Here is a 21,454-nt window from a genome sequence, read left to right as displayed (position 1 = left end):
CACTTTGAACTTCATCTTCCACTCTTATTATTCCCTCATGGTTCTTTCCCTATACTTTACCCCTATTTTTTGTCGGGATTTCGAACATCTTGCACCATTTAACATTGTCGAACGTTTTCTCAGGTTGACGAATCCAATGAACGTGTTTAGATTTTGCTTTAGTCTTTAGTCATTGTCAACCGCAACGTCAGAGTTGCCTCTCTGTTTTCTTACCTTTCCTAAAGCCAAACTGATCTTCATCTAACACATCCTCGGTTTTCTTTTTCATTCTCCTGTATATTACTCTTGTCAGCAACTTCAATGCATGAGCTGTTAAGCTGATTGTGAGATAATTGTCGCACTTGTTGGCTCTTGCATTCTACGGAATTGCGAGCATGATATTTTTCAGAATGTCAGATGGTACATCGCCGGACTCATACAGTCTGCACACCAGCGTGAATAGTCGTTTTGTTGCCACTTCCCCCAATGATTTTATAAATTCTGATGGGATGTTATCTATCCCTTCTGCCTTTTTTGATCTTAAGTCTTCCAAAGCTCTTTTATATTCTGTTTCTAATATTGGATCCCCTATCTCTTCTATATCGACTCCTGCTTCCTCTTCTATCACACTACCGCCCTTGTAAAGGCCTTCAACGTGTTCCTTCCACCTCTTCGTTGTCTCCTCTGCATTTAATAGTGGCATTCCCATTCCACTTCTAATGTTACCGTCCTTGCTGTTAGTTTCAGCGAAGACTGTTTTCTCTTTCCTATATGCTAAGTTGGGCCTTCCCACAATCATTTCGTTTTCATTTGCTCCGAATTTTTCATACAGCCATTTCGCCTTGCTTCCCTGCGGTTCGTATCTTTTTCATTCCTAAATGATTTGTATTTTTGTATTCCTGAATTTCCCTGATTTTTTTACTTTCGTCTTTCATCTACCAACTGAAGTATTTATTCTGTCACCCATGATTTTTTGTAGTTACTTCCTTAGTATCAACGGTTTTCTTTCCCACTTCTATGACTGCCCTTTTTAGAGATGCCCATTGCTCTTCAGCTGAACTGCTCATTGAGCTATACATGTCATTAGCCTCAGAGAACTTCAAGCGTATCTCTTCATTCATTAGTACTTCCATAACCCACTTCTTTGCACACTGATTCTTCCTGACTAATTTCTTATACTTCAGCCTATTCTTCATCACTACTAGATTTTGGTCTGGGTCTTTATCTGCTCCTCGGCACGCCTTACACTCTAATATAAACCCATTTACTGATTGCGTCTTTCAGCAAAACCGTTAAGAATACATGCATAGCGATAGTGTGGGGAAGTGTGTTAGGTAATCAGTACTACGTTTTTCTACAGAGTGCAACTCATTAATACTAATATGGACCCTATATTATATGTAGTGTTTTTGAAAACAATTCCATTGTTTTAATTTAAAAAAAAACATCGTTTATCTGGGAAGGCAGTGTTCCTACTTTGTTTTGAGACCATTCACGAAAAGGAGCTTACATTTACTGTAGACTGCAACATCAATCGTCCAGAGAGGAACCTTTTGTCATTATTACTGTTTTACAAACACTGCATCACATCTTAACGAAAAAAAGAAAAACATGATTTGAAGAAGCCATTTATTTCTTTTTTATTTAGACTAAAAAAAATTATGTGCAATTTCCAAATGTAATTTTCCTTTGACAGTTCTGGGAAAAAATCTTTTAGGACATCCAGAAGATTAAATTTTCCAGGTGTTTCTTGAAGAACGTGGAGGAAGAGTAGATGGGTGAGTCTCGACTGAGTCAGTGTTGATCAGAGGCACGTTTCAAGTCGTTTGAAGGCGCTGAGTGACATCTCAGGGGATGCTGACGATACTGGAACTGTCAGAATCAGAATGATGATTCGAATAACTTCCTGAAAGAGCACTTTAACCCTACAAGATTCAAAAATAAGTTTCCTTCTAGTAGAGGATACATTACATGGTTGTATAACAGTCACAATGGTTAGTAGTATTTAGAGCTGCGAATAAAGCCTGTTGTATGTACTCCAAGCAATTCTTCCGAACGTCGTGTAGATGGAGGATGTGTTTGGGAGGACGTAATAAGTATTTTTTCGAGATGGGATAGTCTGAGTGATTCTAGGCGCTACAGTCTGGAACCGTGCGACCGCTACGGTCGCAGGTTCGAATCCTGCCTCGGGAATGGATGTGTGTGATGTCCTTAGGTTAGTTAGGTTTAAGTAGTTCTAAGTTCTAGGGGACTGATGACCATAGCAGTTAAGTCCAATAGTGTTCAGAGCCATTTGAACAATTTGGGATGGTCGATTTAGATCCTCTTGGTTGGACGTTCTATCAATCTCATTCAGAAGGAGATCGGGAGTTTCAAACAAAATCTCTGCTGTGTGTACTCCAAGCAATTCTTCCGAACGTCGTGTAGATGGAGGATGGGTTTTGGAGGAGATAATAAGTATTTTTTTCAAGATGGGATAGTCGCTTTATATCCTCTTGGCTGAACCTTCGATCAATCTCATTCAGAAGGAGATCAGGAATTTCAGTCAAATCTTTAATAAATTTTCGTTCTTGAGACAATTCTTTTGGAACAGACGGTGTTTCTGCCTTTTGAAATTTCGCTGGTATTTTTCTTGACCGTGAGATATTTGAATCTTCCAAATTTTGCTTTTTACAATAATCTTTGAATTTCTCTAAAAGCATGTCAAATGCTTCCGTAATTCTAAGATGTGCAAGAGCTATTTTTAAAACCTCTACAGAATGTTTCACTCTGACTGCATTAAATTTTAGATTCTGTAGTGATCTGGCCAGTTCCTCACACAGTCAAAACACTGCAGTTGCTATTGTTATATAAAAGTCACTTTCAGACTTTTCTAGCCGCTTTGCATAGCCCCTAAAACTGAGCTCAATAAATTGAATATTTTGGTCACTGTTTTCTGGACCCGCCAATAGGTGTCAAAGATTATACTCTCTCAGCCCATCGGGTGGGACATGTTGGAATCAGTCGTTAAGGTTTTGGGTTTGGATTCGTCTCATGGACACCATATGGTAGCACAACATCTGAATACTCGTTTTTCCTTTTTGTGGGCTCCAGAAGCATGTTTCAGACGTCTTTCAGAGTTACAAGTACATTGCACATTGGGTCACAGCTTCTTGAAACTTTCTGTCGTGCCAGAACCAAGCAATAATTGCTGCAGTGGGTGTAACAACTCTTTGGCTGGTCTTGAAGAAGAATTTGTTTCACACCTTTGTTCCGTATAGATATATTAGCTGCATCATCGAAACAGTGGGCACGTAGAAACTATTTCTAGTTACAGTCTTAGAGGGATGCATTGTTACCGGCGTTTGCGCCTTGGAGTCCGGCGGACTGTATAAACCCAGAAAAAGTTCTTTTGTTTCGAGCGTCTCAGGGTCAACACAACGTACACAAAGAGTGAACTGCTCCTGGGCAGACACGTCCGTCGTTGAATCTTCAATAATTCCATAACCTGGAGAATTTTTTATTTGCGGCACAATTTCTCCCTGGATCATTTGAGCCATAATTTCCAACACTTCGTTTTATATCGCTGGCGCCAATCCAGCGTCACGACATTTCAGCCATACCTCCAGTTCTGGTACAGCATTCTTCATCTCGTCGAGAAGTGTTCAAATGTTCAAATGTGTGTGAATTCCTAAGGGACCAAACTGCTGTGATCATTGGTCCCTATACATACACACCATTTAAACCTATACTAAGAACAATACACACACACCCATGTCTGAGGGAGTCCTCGAACATCCGGCGGGAGGGGCCGCACAATCCGTGACATGTCACCCCAAACCGCGCGGCCACTCCGCGCGGCTTGAGAAATGTCGTGAGGTTCCCAGAAACTGTTTCATGATCTCTCAATGTATTTCCGCTTCGACCCAGGAACCTGAGTGGATAATTACAAGTAAGGCGATTCTAGCTTTCTCCTGATCGGTCAGCAGGTGTCGCGCGACTAGGCAATCACAGGTGTGCTATTTTCACGATGCTGAAAAATTGCGAGAGACTTGATGAAGAAGATTCTTCTCATGTATCTTTAACATTTCTATAGTATTTTTTCTGTTACCGAAGCCTTATTTAAGAAAAGCCGTCTCTTTATGTGGTCTGCTATTGTTCACTGACCAGATGAACCAAATGCAATCATAGCAGAAAATACTGCACGCTTTTCTTCCTAATAAGGCCACGAATAAGCCACAAACCTTTCCGATTTACAAGATCTTCCATTCTTTCATGGAAAGCTATGCTTCTGTAGTGGGTGAAATTTTGTTTCAAAAACAGGCATACTTGCAGTAGAGCCCATTGTGTTTTCATGTGAGAATGGTGTGTCTGTATGCTTTGACAGTCCTATGCTACAACTTTCATGTCTATGGCGTCTATCTGAAATCGTTAAGCATAAAAACGTGCAACATGACTCACGAGGTGTGACTGGAAAGTTTTAAGAATGGTTCCGCTACTGCTTACTGGTTTGGTGGGCAGGTACACCAAGGGGGGGGGGGGGGGGGGAGTGAGTCATTGCCTTGTCCTTGAATGCCCTCTGACAGGAAACTGCGTTTCACTTATTCAGTTCGTTGTGGGAGCAGGATGAGAGCAGGTCTGTTAGAGCTTGTTGCCAGTTTCTGTCCGTGTGAAAATGGACATAAAAACGGAGCAACGAGTTTGTGTGAAATTTTGTTTTAAAACTGGGAAATCAGCTTCTGTGCCTTATGAACTATTAAAACAGCTTTTGGAGACTTGCATGAGCCAGTCAAACGTTTTTGTGTGATTCAACAGATTTAAAAATGGCAATGGCTGCAAATCATTTGAAGATGAACCACAGTCTGGCCGTCCTTCCACCTCAAAAACGAATGAAAATGTTGTGAAAGTTTGCAACTTAGTGCGCTCTGATCGTAGACTTACAGTTAGGGAGATGGCTGATGAACTTAACTTAAGTTTCTATGCAGTTCAGTCAATTTTAACTGAAGGTCTGAACATGCGTCGAGCGTCCGCAAAATTCATTCCAAAAGTGTTGTCAAGTGACCAGAGACAATACCGACTTGAAGTATGCCAAGAACTGGTTAATCGGACTAAAAATGACCCAGATTTGTTAAATAGGGTAATTAAAGGTGACGAATCGTGGGTGTATGGATATGATCCTGAAACCGAAGTGCAGTCTTCGCAGAACTCCAAGTTCACCACGACCGAAAAAAGCACCACAAAGCTGGTCGAAGGTAACGACAATGTTGGTGATTTTTTTCGATTCTACCGGTATTGTGCATCACGAATTTACCCCTTTACCCCTGGAGGGCAGACAATTAACCAGGAATACTACAAATGTGCCCTTGGGCGTTTGTGTGAAAAGGTGCGGAAGAAAAGACCTGCAATGTAGAAATACAGGAATTGGGTGCTACACTATGACAATGCTCCGGCTCATTGTGCGCTCTTCATCGTTGAATTTTTGGCCGAATTCAAAATTCCTGTACTTCCACAACCGCAATATTCCCCTTACTTGGCCACTGTGGACTTCTACCAGCTTCCTAAACTGAAATTTTCATTGAAAGGGAAGCGATTTGACTCATAGAAGACATCCAGGTAAATATAGAGAGCATCTTTAACACATTTCAGGAAAAATTTGCAGGAATGTTTCCAAAACAGCTTGGAGTCGGTGTGTTCAGTGAGAAGGGGACTATCTTGAAGGAGATGCATCACAGTAGCATATAAGTATCACTATTTTACAATTACAAGCGCATTCTTAAAACCTGCCAATCACACCTCGCATCTCACACACATCACAGTAACATAAAAAGAGCTTTCAACAAGCAAAGTATGTTAACGGTGGGCACATAGTATAATACCACATCCATAAGAAGAAACACTCATAGTGGACCATAAAAGAGTGGTCTTACCAGTGTCAATGTGTTTGCTTTCTTGTAAGTATCTTGAAGTAGTTTTACTACTATCAGACTGAGACTGGCCACTGCCATGGGTAACGCTAATACAAACGATCTGCGATTTTTTGTGCTACTACCGCCACCAAAAAAATCCTTAATAGTCTTTGTGACACTGTGCAGTACCACGCCTAAAATAGCAATAATCACATATTAATATGGGCGATGACCCATGAAACTATGTACACATGAAAAGGGAACGAAAAGTTACACACTGAAATTTAAAAATTACGTTTTAGCTCACTGATTGTATGTATTGCAAGCAAGAGGAATCATTGTAAACATTATTGAACACATATATAGTGAATTATAAAAGAGGGTGCAAATCAGACCTTAAAGCAGTACTGCAATGTAAATGGAACAACATTAACATCAGACATAACAAACAAACTTGCACATTGCATGCCAAATCGATTGCGACTGATGATTTATTAGAAGGAAACTCACATGGCAAATAAAATATTTTCAGCTGTAAAGATAATGTGCGCTACCCTATGTGTTCGAAGATGAACTGCCGTGTAAGGCAATGTTTTTTGTGTTATGTGGCATTCAACTTTTAGTTGTTAAATCAATTTAAGTAAACTGAACAATGTTTGTCCTGTTACATGTAACATTTGTGATGAAACTGGTATGAAGTACAGAAAACTCAAATCTCATTTTCTGTGTACGAATGCTTTTCTCAGTGGCTGTATTCACAGTATGTTAAATGTTCTTGCCCACAGCGACTATATTTTTTACTTGCTGCTGTTTTTGCGACAATATTGACTTACATTGTAGCATTGTACTTTTGCTTTCATAAGCTTACGAATGGCATTAATATACTTCCTCATTATGACAGATAAAAACATCTCAGTATTTATCGTACAAAGAACTACTCATCTCTTTGCGTACTATTATTTGTTGAATACCTTGTTTCAGTATCTTGAACCGTGTATGTGTAGTGACTTGTTACGCTGCACTCTGCATGGCGTGCAGAAACTTATGTGCGGCGTAAAACCAACACCTACAATCCATTTACTCGTCACTGGCAAGATACAGCTTTCCTACGACCACAAAAAAATTCCTTTGGTAGGTTAGCTTCAGTTGGTACGCTGCAATACATGAACTAAAGTGCACAAAACGTTACATAGCCAGTGAGTTCATTCTTCACTTCAAAGTCTTCCAATTACGTCCAATGAGTTATGGTACTCCATTTATAAACATCGTAAAAACTGTGACTAATAACGGAAAGGTAGCCACTTCACTGCCTAGCACGAATAATATATAATTTTTTTATGAAATCACTTGAGAAACGTTACATAGCGAAAAGAAAAACCCCACGAAAATCCAAAAACAGTATTTTCTTAATTTTTGTGTGCAAATAGTACAACGTGTTCCGAACAAACTAATTTCACAAAAGGATATAGCTTTCCAGAATGAAATTTTCACTCTGCAGCGGAGTGTGCGCAGATTTTGAAACTTCCTGGCAGATTAAAACTGTGTGCCGGACCGAGACTAGAACTCGGGACCTTTGCCGCAGTTATATAAAACAATGACACAAATGAATGAAAATTCGCTTTCCGCTTCAGTTCTTTTGTATTGCAGAGCGAGAAACAATTTTCCATAATCAGTCCGCAACAATAATACCGCCTATATGAACCAAGAGATAACGAATTGAGATAATGATTCTGGTGATAAATCAGTGCGTATTAGACTTCACGATAAAATTATCAATAATGCCTTAGTAAACTGAGGTCTGTTTTTATCGCCAAAGACATTATCTGAGCAATAATTGCCACGACTGATGGAGTGCATTACTTAACAACTATAGCAGGGTTGATTATGAGAAATGTTGCCCCTAAACAAAGCAGCGTGTGTCAAATTATGAATGTATTATGTAGTCCTAGGAGACATAAATGGGAGATATTTGTAAATAGTCAAATTAATTAAAATTTTATAGTGAAATGTGAATGCAGTGCGTGTCATGAACTATGAACTTCATGACAACTTGCTATGTAGTAATGTTTCGGAACATGAACCTCATTCTTCTGATCCTGCAATAAAAGTGGACCTTCTCTTGCTGTGAAATGAAAGGATGATCTGAGTTCACTGTTATATCTAATTTCAGGACAAGCTACCAATGGGTTATGGAGAGATTTTCATGCAGTACCACACCTAGCTGAAACGAATGCATCAAATACTAATTTTTTTTTTTTTTTTTTTGCACCTTTCAAGAGCTGTCCCATCTTCCCATCTTAGTTCTCGATACGATGTTATAATAAGTAGTCTGCGCCTTTCAGTACGAGTTCAACTTATATTCTTGCACAGTGACTATCGACACCTTCGCTGACTGAACCTCTACTTGATCTGTTGCAGTGGTAGGATCCTCAGGGCTAACCGTTTGCCACTGATACGGATAGTCAAGCTATTTCTCAGTATTCAAACGTAGATCCAGGCACTGTTTATCGCTTTGCATCGAGATTTGCTGCCCCCTAGAACTCGAAAGCATTTCCGCTGTATCGAAAATAACTGATATCTTTTTGCAAATACTTTCGAGTACGCCATAGCTCCCCCCCCCCCTCCCTCCCATTAAAGTTTCACTGGGAAGTGTGGGAATGTAATTACTTTTACGTTCTTCAATAAACTATTGGGAACAATCAGTTTGAGTTAGGAGGTTTATAACAAATAAATGACATAAAATAATTACATACTTTTCACAACAAAAGCTCATTCGTATCGCCTCGAAACTGCAAATAAAACGTGTGTGTTTTTATCTCTGTATAGAAAACCGGAGAAAAATCATTGGCTACACTGTACACATTCCACGTTACCAGAGCAACAGTTCATAGCGATGTAGCTATGGCGTGAAGTCATGGTGGTCATGAAGGGAGATAAGAGAGGAGAGTGTTAAATACTGCATCTCTTCATTTTTAGGTTATCAGGTTTTTTTTATTTACTTAAATATTGGATTGTTCGTGGAGTGTGGCGGAAACTGTAGTAGCGGCGGGCCAGGTCAGGCATACCGACTGCTGTTTGGGCTTTGTGGACCGGTGTTTCTCATTTTCGATAGGACCACACGTGGCTTGTGCCTGCTTGACCGCGAGACTAAACTGATCAAAAAACGTTTTGCACCACCTGTGATCTGCAAACGTGTGGGCTTGCATCAATGGGAACCGAACAGTAAGTAATGAGGGGGTGACAATCCTTGTTTTGAACAGTATATGTTTACGCAGGTTCAGTGGATAACTATTAACAACGTAAAGGGACAGCAAATCCAGTTTTTTTACAGTCAAGATTTCTGCCTTAGATCTAGCGCTCCTCCCCCAAAGCTGGCGCAGTGGCCCCTCATTCTCCTATACGACACAGCCGACCCTGAGGGCTCGATCAGTCACAAGTACTGTTCGAAAATGCTATGCAGAATTTGTTACATTTGCATACAGAGACTGTACCCCATTAGGAGTCACAGACGGAAAAATGGGACGAAGGGAGAGGCGGAATGTATTAGACTGGCCAGCGCAATGGTAGAGTCCTCAAGGTCACGGCCACTGCCTGCCGCCAACAGGGGCTGCAGGCTGTGATTCGCCCACCTCTCGGCTTTGTTGCCATGTAGGTAAGGTACCGTTTGCGGTGATGTAGGTCAGACCAGGCGAAAGCTCTACATCTGCATCTACATCTACATCTACATGGTTACTCTGCAATTCACATTTAAGTGCCTGGCAGAGGGTTCATAGAACCATTTTCGTACTACTTCTCTACCATTCCAATCTCGAATGGCGCGTGGGAAAAAGGAACACCTAAACCTTTCCGTTTGAGCTCTGATTTCTCTTATTTTATTATACTGGTCATTTCTCCCTACATAGATGGGTGTCAACAAAATATTTACGCATTCGGAAGAGGAAGTTGGTGATTGAAACTTCGTAAATAGATCTATCCACATAGAAAACTGCCTTTTTTTCAGTGACTGCCACCCCAACTCGCGTATCATATCAGTGACACTCCCACCCCTATTCCGCGATAACATGAAACGAGCTGCCCTTCCTCCGTCAATCCCACCTGGTAATGATCCCATACCGTGCAGCAATATTCCAGCAGAGGCTGGACAGACCGAGCGAGGTGGCGCAGTGGTTAGCACACTGGACTCGCATTCGGGAGGACGACGGTTCAATCCCCCGTCCGGCCATCCTGATTTAGATTTTCCGTGATTTCCCTAAATCGCTCCAGGCCAATGCCGGGGTGGTTCCTTCGAAAGGGCACGGCGAACTTCCTTCCCCGTCCTTCTGTAATCCGCTGAGACCCATGACCTCGCAGTCTGGTCTCTTCCCCCAAACAATCAACCAACCAACCAGAAAATGGACAAGTGTAATGTAGGCTGTCTCTTTAGAGGGTTTCTCGCATCTTCTAAGGGTTCTGCCATCAAAGCGCAGTCTTTTCTTCCCCACAATATTATCTATGTGGTCTTTCCAATTTAAGTTGCTCGTAATTGTAATTCATAGGTATTTAGTCTAATTAACAGCCCATAGATTTGTGCGATTTATCGTATACCCAAAATTTATCGGATTTATTTTATTAACCATGTGGATGACATCGCACTTTTCGTTGTTTAGTGCAAATGCCACTTTTCGCACCATACAGAAATTCATTTTGTAATTGGAATTGATCCTCTGATGATTTTACTAGACGGTAAATTACAGCGTCATCTGCAAACAATCTAAGGGGGCCGTTCAGATTATCACGTAGCTCATTTATGTAAACCAGGAACAGCAGAGGGCCTATGATGACACTACCTTGCGTAACGCCAGATATCACTTCTGTTCTACTCGATGATTTACCGTCTATCACTACGAACTCTGACCACTCTGAGAAGAAATCACGAATCAAGTCACACAACTGAGACGACACTCTATATGCACGCAACTGGATTAATAGTCGGTTGTAAGGAACGGTATCAAAAGCCTTCTGGAAATCTAGGAATATGCAATTGATCTGAGATCCCTTGTTGACAGCACTCATTGCTTCAAGGGAATAAAGAGCTAGCTGTGTTGCACAAGAGCGATATTTTCTGAATCCGTGTTGGTAATGTATCAGCAAGTCATTTTCTTCAAGGTGATTCATAATGTTGAAGTACAGTATATGTACCAAAATCATACTGCAGTTCAGTTCAATGGGTTACTCCTATTTCCTTTCTTGAATATTGAGGTGACATGTACTACTTTCCAGTCTTTAGGAACAGACCTTTCGTTAAGTGAGAGATTATATATGATTGCTAAGAAAGGCGTTATTGCGTCTGTATACTCTGAAAGAAACCTGATTGGTATTCCATCTGGACTGGAAAACTTGCCTTTCTTAAGTGATTTGAGTTGTTTCGCATCACCTAAGATATATTTTATGTCACTCATGCTAACAGCTGTCCTGGTTTCGAATTCTGGAAGATTTACTTCGTCTATCTTTCGTGGAGGAATTACTGAAAACTGTATTTAGTAACTTAGTGTCACTATGCTATATCGAGTGTTCACGTCTGACTTCAGTCTCTTACTGTCTTTGGAAAGGTGCTTTTTTGTAACTTTAGTTTTCATTTTTTTCCTAGCAGCTAGTGAGAATTTTCTTTTGGAAAGTATTCCGTCATATTCTAGACTAAAAATAGAGTTGCCCAATATTTTTTTGAATTTTTACGAACATTTGAAATTATCAGTATAAAAAAAATTGGCAATGCTGTAATACGGCGAGATAACCTTGAAGCCCTATTTTCGTGCTGACCACTTTGAGGGTGATATAATATGCTGCCGTCAAAAGCAAAAATTGCTGTCAACAAAAATAATGTTCCCATACTTCTTGACGGCAGCATAGTTTATTTACTGGCTCTGCCTATAGATCAAATAAAACGCCAAGTGAATTTGGAGGAGGAGGCCAGAAACCGCATCCCCCCCCTCCCCCAGAGTTGGGGGGGGGGGGGAGGGCGACTGCTTATCTCACCCCACCCCCCACCCCACCCTCCCCAAGTTGATGCGCCGTTGGCCATGACGTTATCTAAGTGAAATCTTCCCAATCTCCTGGCTGCTTCCTAGAATACCTCCTCCTCTTGTGTTTTTTGACCAGAATATTCGCTATTATTTGTGAAATTTATTGCAGAACTCAATTAATCTTTCTCCCCCTCATTTCTAGTATCAAGCCGATATTCTTCTGTAATCCTTTCTTCTACTCCTTCCCCTACAACCACATATCAGTCCCCTATGACTACTAGTTTTTTCATCTCCCTCTGCATACTGGATTATCTGTTAAATACTCTCACATCCTTTCCTCATCTCTTCATCTTTGGCTTGTGAACTTACGTTGTCAATGTTGGTTCGCTGTCGATTCTGATGACAACAACCCTACCAGTGTACTGTTTACAGTAACTCACTCTCTGCCCTATCTTCCTATTCATAACAAATCCTACTCACTTTATACCATTTTCTGCCACTGTTGATATTACCCTGTACTCATCTGACCAGAAATACTTGTCTTCATTCCACTTCACTCCACTGGCCCCCACTATATCTACACTCAGTCTTAGCATTTCCCTTTCCAAATTTTCTTGCTTCTCTATCACCTTCAAACATCTGACACTCCATGCACAGACTCGTAGAAAGCTATTCTTTCGTTGGTTATTCAATATTTTTCTCATGGTCACCTCCCCCTTGGAAATCGCCTCCCTGAGATCCAAATGGGGGACTATTCAGGAATCTTTTGCCAGTGGAGAGATCATCATGACACTATTTCAATTACAGGCCAAATGTCCTGTCTTTAATACAGAAGTTGCCATTGCCTTCTGGAGCCTCACCTTGTCGATCATTGCTGATTCTTCCACCTGGTAGCCTTAATTGGTAATAATAACAGTTGCAGATACTGAAAATATGAAAAATAATACCAAGTGTTATTTTATAAAATCAATTACATTATCCATCGTAAAATTAGAAAAAATTATGAATGAAGATAGAAATATCTTTTACATAAAAACTGAAGCACAACAGTATTGTATTAACTGTAAATTTGTTTTTTTTTATTGTTTGACTTGACAGTTGTGATTACTGATTTTCATCATAGAAGACTGATATTATGTAATGGATTGATGTAAGTAATACAAACATATTATCAGAAAAATAGTTTTTTGGCATGAAACGTGTTCAGAAATATCTAAAGATGACAAATACGTAATTTAAGTAAGAAAATTAACCGATGTCAAGCAAAAATTTGTACAGAAATGAACATTTCAGTTAACGCGTGATACTTTATTACACTACGGAACATTGTTTTTCCGCCGGCCGGTGTGGCCGAGCGGTTCTAGGTGCTTCAGTTTCAGATTCGAATCCTGCCTGGGGTAAATGTGTGTGATGTCCTTAGGTTAGTTAGGTTTTAGTAGTTCTGAGTTCTAGGGAGTCGATGACCTCAGATGTTAAGTTCCATAGTGCTCAGAGCCATTTGAACCATTGAACCTTGATTTTACGCAAGCGTTCGCATCTTCGTCCGAAGCAAATCAATAGCCACGAATGTCTTTTTTCAGTGCTCCATAAATATGGAAATCGCATGGGGAGAAATGGGGACTGTACAGAGTGTGTGTAAAAGCTTCCCAGTCGAAACAACTTTTACAACATGTATGCGGGTATTATTCTGCAACAGAATGGTGCCGTCCCTCAACATTCCTAGGTATTTGGACTTCATGGTGCACTTCAATTTTTGTGAAGTGTCCACGTACGGCTGTGGATTAATTCTGGCGCCGTGTTGCAGGAAGTAAATGCGCAGCGGGCCCTTGCAGTCAAAGAAAAATGCATCGTGACTTAGCCAGAGGTGGCGTGCCTGTTGTTTCGGCTGCACTGCACAGTTTTGCAAGAAAGCCCTTAGACAACATCCATACGGTACCGGTGTCTCCCCATTTGATGTCCATAGTTTTAGAGCCCCGAAGAAACACATTCGTGACCGCCGATTTGCTTCAGACGAAGACGTGGACGCCTGGGTACAACTATGATTTCGTAGGCAATCACAAACATTTTTCCATGAAGGCATTGACCATCTTATGTCACTGTGAGATAAATTAATTAACATTTATGGCGGTTACTTTTGAAATAATAAACCGTTTCCTTACTTTTTTCCCATCTCTCTTGTTCCCATTTGACTGCTTCTTATACATGGTGGGTGAAAAAGGACTTTACAACCTTGGAATGACGTAAAAATTTGTTGAGCTAACTAACAGAATCGGTAAATCATTTTGGGCCGGCCAGGGTGGCCGAGCGGTTCTAGGCGCTACAGTCTGGAACCGCGCGACCGCTACGGTCGCAGGTTCGAATCCTGCCTCGAGCATGGATCTGTGTAATGTCCTTAGGTTATTTAGGTTTAAGTAGTTCTAAGTTCTAGGGGACTGATGACCTCAGGAGTTAAGTCCCATAGTGCTCAGAGCCATTTGTACCATTTTGTAGTAAACAACCTCAAGTTTCACACCCATATGTCAAATGTCGTTTTGGTTCGACTACCATTTGTGATGCGACAAACATCCCACTGGTAATAAATTTCTTCCAACGCTCTTTACAGCAAATTCGGGAATAACTTGTGCAACAACCTGTCTCAACAAAGTTTTTGTGCCAAGTGTAAACTATGGGACTGCTTGGAAGTTCTTTAGCATATCTGGGGCGAAATTTACTCTGAACAGTTGTCGCTGTGTTCATTTCTTGAAAACAAAACACAGAGCGAGCACACTCTGCGCAAGTGAAAGTAGCCATTTAACTGTACACTACGCTGGCGCTCCTGGTGGCAGAAATGGGCACTGATGCACTACGTGAATCAAAATTGATCTTATTTGCTACCAAATGACATGTCTACCAATTCTGTAAGAATCTCAATGAACTTCTATATCATTTCAGAATTGCAAAGTCCCTTTGGACCCACCTTGAACTTTCTCTACTGCGTCACGCGCCCTCAAGGCCGTCAGCAGACTTTCAGTCTCACGGCCGGCAGTGGTGGTAATGTTTTGGCTAATCGGAGTGAATGAAATAAAATTTAGAGTCCCATCACACAGCAGCTCACTCAGTTACTGATTTAGAGATACAATTTTTAGAAGAGACAGCCAGTTGTAAGGCAAGAATGAGGACTTTTTTTCTGTTGCAGATGCAGAGTTTATTCTGCCGGATGGGCGACCAATTATACGCAGGTCGGAGTGGAGTTCCGTGCCGCCAGATTATCGGAGAACGCTGAGACACCCCACGCCGTATGTGATCATCGGGCACACCGCGGATAAGGTTTGTAGGGGCAAAGACGAGTGCTTCGTCCTGTTGCGCATCTACCGCGATGAACACCGTGCAAAGTGGTTGCAGCCGGACATCACGTACAACTTTCTCATAGACGTGGAGGGCAATGTCTACGAGGGCCGCGGCTGGGACACCACCAATAACTACCTATCCTGGGCAAAGCGTTGCAACCTTGGTGTGACTCTGATGGGTGACTTTACGACGGACAACGTGACGACTACGATGATGCAAACGCTACAACAGTTGCTGGACCTGGGACTGAGTTTGGGCAAACTGGATCCGAACTACCGGTTGGTGGCGCAAAACCAGGTGGACGCTTCGCTTAGCCCCGGAAATAACGTACTACTAGCCATCGATACGTGGCCACACCGGTGTCTATATGATTGCAACGTGGGTGTCCAGTGTATCTACGAAGAGAACGACGAAATTGATGCGTAAACTTTTAGCAGATCTGGAGGGCATCATTCTTAAACGATATTGTTAACCCTTTAGTTTTTTAGGCACTAGGCCTTACGACGAACCAACGTCAAGCTGACCTCGCTACAAGAACCGTCATATGAGGGACCAATGGAAGTTTGCCACACTGCGTGTCAAACAAATATTTTAGGCTATTCAGTGTTCATGAAGAGGTACTTATTAAATGTAACACAGCCTGTGAAAGTCTCAGTTTCTTCCATCTTTTGAAAATTCATTTTCTGACAACCTAGTTTTCGATCATACTTACATTAAAGTATCTTCTTGTGTTTATAAACTGCCGGTTAATAGTAAAACGAAAGAGTGTGACCTTACAGGAACGAAATTTAGTAACATGTACATGCATTTGTTATGCAAAATTAATATTATATTGCATATTAAAAGTAATAATAAGTAACAGTAATCTGCAAGTTAAAACCTAACACTCAACATATATAGGCTGGTTGGCTCTGAGCACTATGGGACTCAACTGCTGTGGTCATTAGTCCCCTAGAACTTAGAACTACTTAAACCTAACTAACCTAAGGACATCACACACATCCATCCATGCCCGAGGCAGGATTCGAACCTGCGACCGTAGCAGTCGCACGGTTCCGGACTGCGTGCCTAGAACCGCGAGACCACCGCGGCCGGCAACATATATAGGTAGTTCTTACGTAGCCAGTACCGGTCTAAATTGCGGATCCAAAAGAAGGATGGGAAATATGTAATTTGTTTCGTAGGGAATAGTCTCGTGCCTGTAGTCTGTTACATTCCCATCCTACAGTGGAACTCGCTCGGGTGGACGATTCCGAACGACATGTGACGTCACACCGTACATTTGTCGCCATCGATAAACGGTTAAATATGAAATGACATACGAATGTAACGTCTCGGAGGTAGTGTTCCTAGTCGTGTAAAATTTTGTAGAAGGCGCCATGGTCACTTTTAAAGGTGGAATTTGTCGTCTGAACAACTCACTATTGAAATTTCTGTCGTGTGACCATTCTCAAGTTGAAATAATTGTGCGTTACACATGTCAAAACCTAAAAATCATCTGACATACATGCATGTCGTCGTCACATTCGTCTTTTGTATCTTTAACTCAAAGACTACTCCTACATTTGACTTCTAAAAGATGTTAACAACGATAAAAGTATGTGTGACTAATGCTATTTTCACGATACACCTAGTAGCTTTGCTCTCGTCTAATATTGATTCATTGTTACAATTGAATACAAAACAAAAGAATAAGACGTCATGCACGTATGTCGCACGATTTTTAGTTAGTGACCTGGCGTAAAGCTCAATTACGTCCATTTGATAACGGCCATACGGTCGATATTTCAATACCTGGTTGTTCAGATAAATAATTTTACAGTCAAAGGGATCATTATGTCCTTTGCAAAACACGGATTTAAATTCCGATTATGCAGGCTTCTAATGGATTGAATCTCTAATATTTAATCTATGATATTAATATGAAACAGTGAAATCAGTTCTCGTTAAATAAACTGGCACAAAATAATATGACAACTTGATCGATTTCGCAACATGACACTGGACCGGAACCGAGCTGAAAATGAAAAAAATTCACGTTTATTGTTCCTCTGCTCTTTCTGACGAAAAAATCCACGTAGAAACATTACCACACTACATTTGTGTCTAAAATTTATACAAAATGCGAAATTCACAATTGTTCGAAGTGGTACCTCATAACTTTTATGCAGCTATAACGTTTCCTTACACAGCTCTTTCGTTTCAATTCAGTATCTTCTTGTTGTATTATATTGTATAAAAATGGGGACCTAGAAACGATGGAGAGGCTTCGTCCTCGCCGTAGCCTCAGTGGTACATAACCCCACAACAGGCCACAGCAGACCACTCACCCCTCCGCCGCCCCCACATGGCACCCAGGGTTATTGTGCGGTTCGCCCCCCACGCCCCCCCTCTCGCGAATGTCTCACACCAGACGAGTGTAACCCCAATGTTTGTGTGGTAGAGTGATGACAGTGTACGCGTACGTGGAGAAAGTGTTTGCGCAGCAATCGCCGACATAGTGTAACTAAGGTGGAATAAGGGGAACCAGGCTGCATTCGCTGAGGCAGATGGAAAACCGCCTAAAAACCATCCAAAGACTGGCCGGTACACCGGACCTCGACACCAGTCCGCCGAGCAGATTCGTGCCGGGGACCTGTGTGCTTTCCCACCCGGAAAGCAGTGCGTTAGGCCGCACGGCTAACCGGGCAGGTATCTTCATGTTACTCAAGCATTACTACACTCAGTGAGCGTTCGTGTAAGGAGATGTCTCACGTACAAGACTTTTCACATGGATATTGAATAAAAAGCGCTGCAGTTGTTATTGTTAATCCCATATAAAACGCATGATCGGTTTTGTAATTTAAATTACATTGTCAAGTGCAGATCTGAATAAAAAGAAGAAAGAGACAGTTAACAGTATTACGTAAAGACCATATCCCAGTGATAAAATATTTCTTCCAACGTGACGTTTCTGATATGGGTTCATATGAGAGCATTATGCCACAACTGTTATAATTAATTACTGTGGGAGTTGAGATTAAAAAATAAGCGACGAGAGAAAACAATATTTTGTCATTGAGTGGTTATGGTATGCTGTCACCAAACCCCACATCCTCTCGCGTTAGCTACTTCCCTGACTCTCGGGGTGTCATATGCATGCAGTCAATGCGAGTAGTCGACTCTAGAGGAATTCTCGGCCGATGGCCCGTCACCCATAACAAACGAACTCTTCACTTTAAACATTACAATCACCTCGATAAGTTCTCGTAAATATTAATATAGCATCCCGTTTAAATTTATTACATTGATTTTGTATTACTATATGAGTTTTCCTTTTAGCATTACAAATTTTTTTCTTTCGAAGTTGCAGTTGTAGTGGCACTTATTAGCAAAATAAAATTTTTGAAATTTTGCCTGATGTTCGTAATGAAATACTGCCCTTCCAGCATGTGTGTGCACATATATGTACTTTTTAAATTGTATTACTGTTGTTTGTCATATTCACTATGTGTAATTTGTATTACTATTCTAATGTATTTTTCATTTAAGGTCTGATATTTTTTATGTTAGTCTCAACTGAGCAACTATCAATTTTGTCGAAATCATGTCCATTCCATGCCATAGTCGCGTATTTTTTTCTTAATATTGCTGTACATTAAACAACGAATGCTAATTGATTGCTCTTTTTCCCCTTTTTTGAATTTTGTTCACAAATTTGTAACAACTAACATTATGTATCCATTAATCACTGCTAGGTATTTGAGAATGTTGAAATGTTTATGATTTCTTGTTCTGTGTTCGTTTAATTATAATATAGATTTTAAAATGACATAAAAATATGCCTGTTTGTATTGTGTTGTTCTGTGATAATGTCTATACATGTCTGTATATACACTCCTGGAAATGGAAAAAAGAACACATTGACACCGGTGTGTCAGACCCACCATACTTGCCCTGGACACTGCGAGAGGGCTGTACAAGCAATGATCACACGCACGGCACAGCGGATACATCAGGAACCGCGGTGTTGGCCGTCGAATGGCGCTAGCTGCGCAGCATTTGTGCACCGCCGCCGTCAGTGTCAGCCAGTTTGCCGTGGCATACGTAGCTCCATCGCAGTCTTTAACACTGGTAGCATGCCGCGACAGCGTGGACGTGAACCGTATGTGCAGTTGACGGACTTTGAGCGAGGGCGTATAGTGGGCATGCGGGAGGCCGGGTGGACGTACCGCCGAATTGCTCGACACGTGGGGCGTGAGGTCTCCACAGTACATCGATGTTGTCGCCAGTGGTCGGCGGAAGGTGCATGTGCCCGTCGACCTGGGACCGGACCGCAGCGACGCACGGATGCACGCCAAGTCCGTAGGATCCTGCGCAGTGCCGTAGGGGACCGCACCGCCACTTCCCAGCAAATTAGGGACACTGTTGCTCCTGGGGTATCGGCGAGGACCATTCGCAACCGTCTCCATGAAGCTGGGCTACGGTCCCGCACACCGTTAGGCCGTCTTTCGCTCACGCCCCAACACCCTGCAGCCTGCCTCCAGTGGTGTCGCGACAGGCGTGAATGGAGGGACGAATGGAGACGTGTCGTCTTCAGCGATGAGAGTCGCTTCTGCCTTGGTGCCAATGATTGTCGTATGCGTGTTTGGCACCGTGCAGGTGAGCGTCACAATCAGGACTGCATACGACCGAGGCACACAGGGCCAACACCCCGCATCATGGTGTGGGGAGCGATCTCCTACACTGGCCGTACACCTCTTGTGATCGTCGAGGGGACACTGAATAGTGCACGGTACATCCAAACCGTCATCGAACCCATCGTTCTACCATTCCTAGACCGGCAAGGGAACTTGCTGTTCCAACAAGACAGTGCACGTCCGCATGTATCCCGTGCCACCCAACGTGCTCTAGAAGGTGTAAGTCAACTACCCTGGCCAGCAAGATCTACGGATCTGTCCACCATTGAGCATGTTTGGGACTGGATGAAGCGTCGTCTCACGCGGTCTGCACGTCCAGCACGAACGCTGGTCCAACTGAGGTGCCAGGTGGAAATGGCATGGCAACCGTTCCACAGGACTACATCCAGCATCTCTACGATCGTCTCCATGGGAGAATAGCAGCCTGCATTGTTGCGAAAGGTGGATATACACTGTACCAGTGCCGACATTGTGCATGCTCTGTTGCCTGTGTCTATGTGCCTGTGGTTCTGTCAGTGAGATCGTGTGATGTATCGGACCCCAGGAATGTGTCAATAAAGTTTCCCCTTCCTGGGACAATGAATTCACGGTGTTCTTATTTCAATTTCCAGGAGTGTATAAGTTTTATATAAAAAAAGCACTGGACACGTATTCTCCATTCTTTCCAGCAACAATGAATTGTAAGAAATTTGTGCTATTAATTTTTCCAGATTTACCTGTCAGTTTTATGTTTGAAGATAATTAGTCCATGTTTTGTGTAGAGTTCTTAATGTAGTCTTCACCCCTCGTTGTGTTACAATATGCAGTTACCTTTGTTTCTTCTGCAGTTTAATGTACATCGTTTAACGCATGAGAAAAAACTGATTTTTCTAAATTATAAAAGAGCAGATTTAGTTGTAAAAGGATCATGTTGCTATCCTCATCAGGCAAATTTTCAGGGAAAACATGAGTTTGGAAGGAAGTCTTCGTGCTTGCCACAACAGTTTGATACTTTGCATTCTGAAGTATTGTAATTAATTAAATGCATAAATCATACTGGACATTCACAGTACATCACATTAGTATCAGGTGAAATAATTATACAAGGGGAGTACAATAAATAATGCAATAATTTTTTTCTTAAAGCAGGTTGGTTTTATTGAGGATTCCAATACGCCATATTATCTCCATTTTTTTGGCTACAAAACCCTGTTTTTCAACATAACCTCTGTTCAATGCGATGGCCTTACCCCACTTTACTGGGAGGGCCTGTATGGCTGGACAGTACCACTCCAGTGGTCGACGTCGAAGCCAACGTATTGCGCCATCAATAACCTCCCCATCATCCACGGGCTGCTTCCTGCAGGGTGCATCTTTCATTCGTGAGAGTGTCCGAACTTTTCGACATTGCAGGAATCACAGCTGTGTTCGGCCGGTCAGCACGTGGGAGATCGGACAGTTTTATGCACCTTGTTGCGATGATGACAGACGCCTCAACCAGCGACTCACTGTGCTTTTGTTCATTGCCTGATCTCTGTAGAGATTCTGCAAGCGCCTATACCTGCAATGCTCTAGTTTTCTGCGAAAAGAAAATCAGTGACAGCTC

The 21,454-nt window shown here is 41.9% G+C and overlaps 1 protein-coding gene across 1 annotated transcript in view; it reads left to right on the top strand.

Annotated features, from left to right (window-relative positions):
* The window catches only part of LOC126267215 (peptidoglycan recognition protein 1-like), a 108,315-nt gene extending 89,306 nt beyond the window's left edge, over window positions 1-19,009 (top strand). The window contains exon 3 of the mRNA XM_049972188.1: window positions 15,039-19,009. Within this exon, the coding sequence (XP_049828145.1) occupies window positions 15,039-15,616 (578 nt within the window). The 3' untranslated portion in view covers window positions 15,617-19,009. The remainder of the gene's footprint in view (window positions 1-15,038) is intronic.
* The last annotated feature ends 2,445 nt before the right edge of the window (window positions 19,010-21,454 follow it).

This window comes from Schistocerca gregaria, chromosome 4, assembly GCF_023897955.1.
Source record: "Schistocerca gregaria isolate iqSchGreg1 chromosome 4, iqSchGreg1.2, whole genome shotgun sequence".
NCBI lineage: Eukaryota > Metazoa > Arthropoda > Insecta > Orthoptera > Acrididae > Schistocerca > Schistocerca gregaria.
Note: the sequence above shows the minus strand (reverse complement) of the source record. Positions and strands in the feature narration are given on the sequence as shown.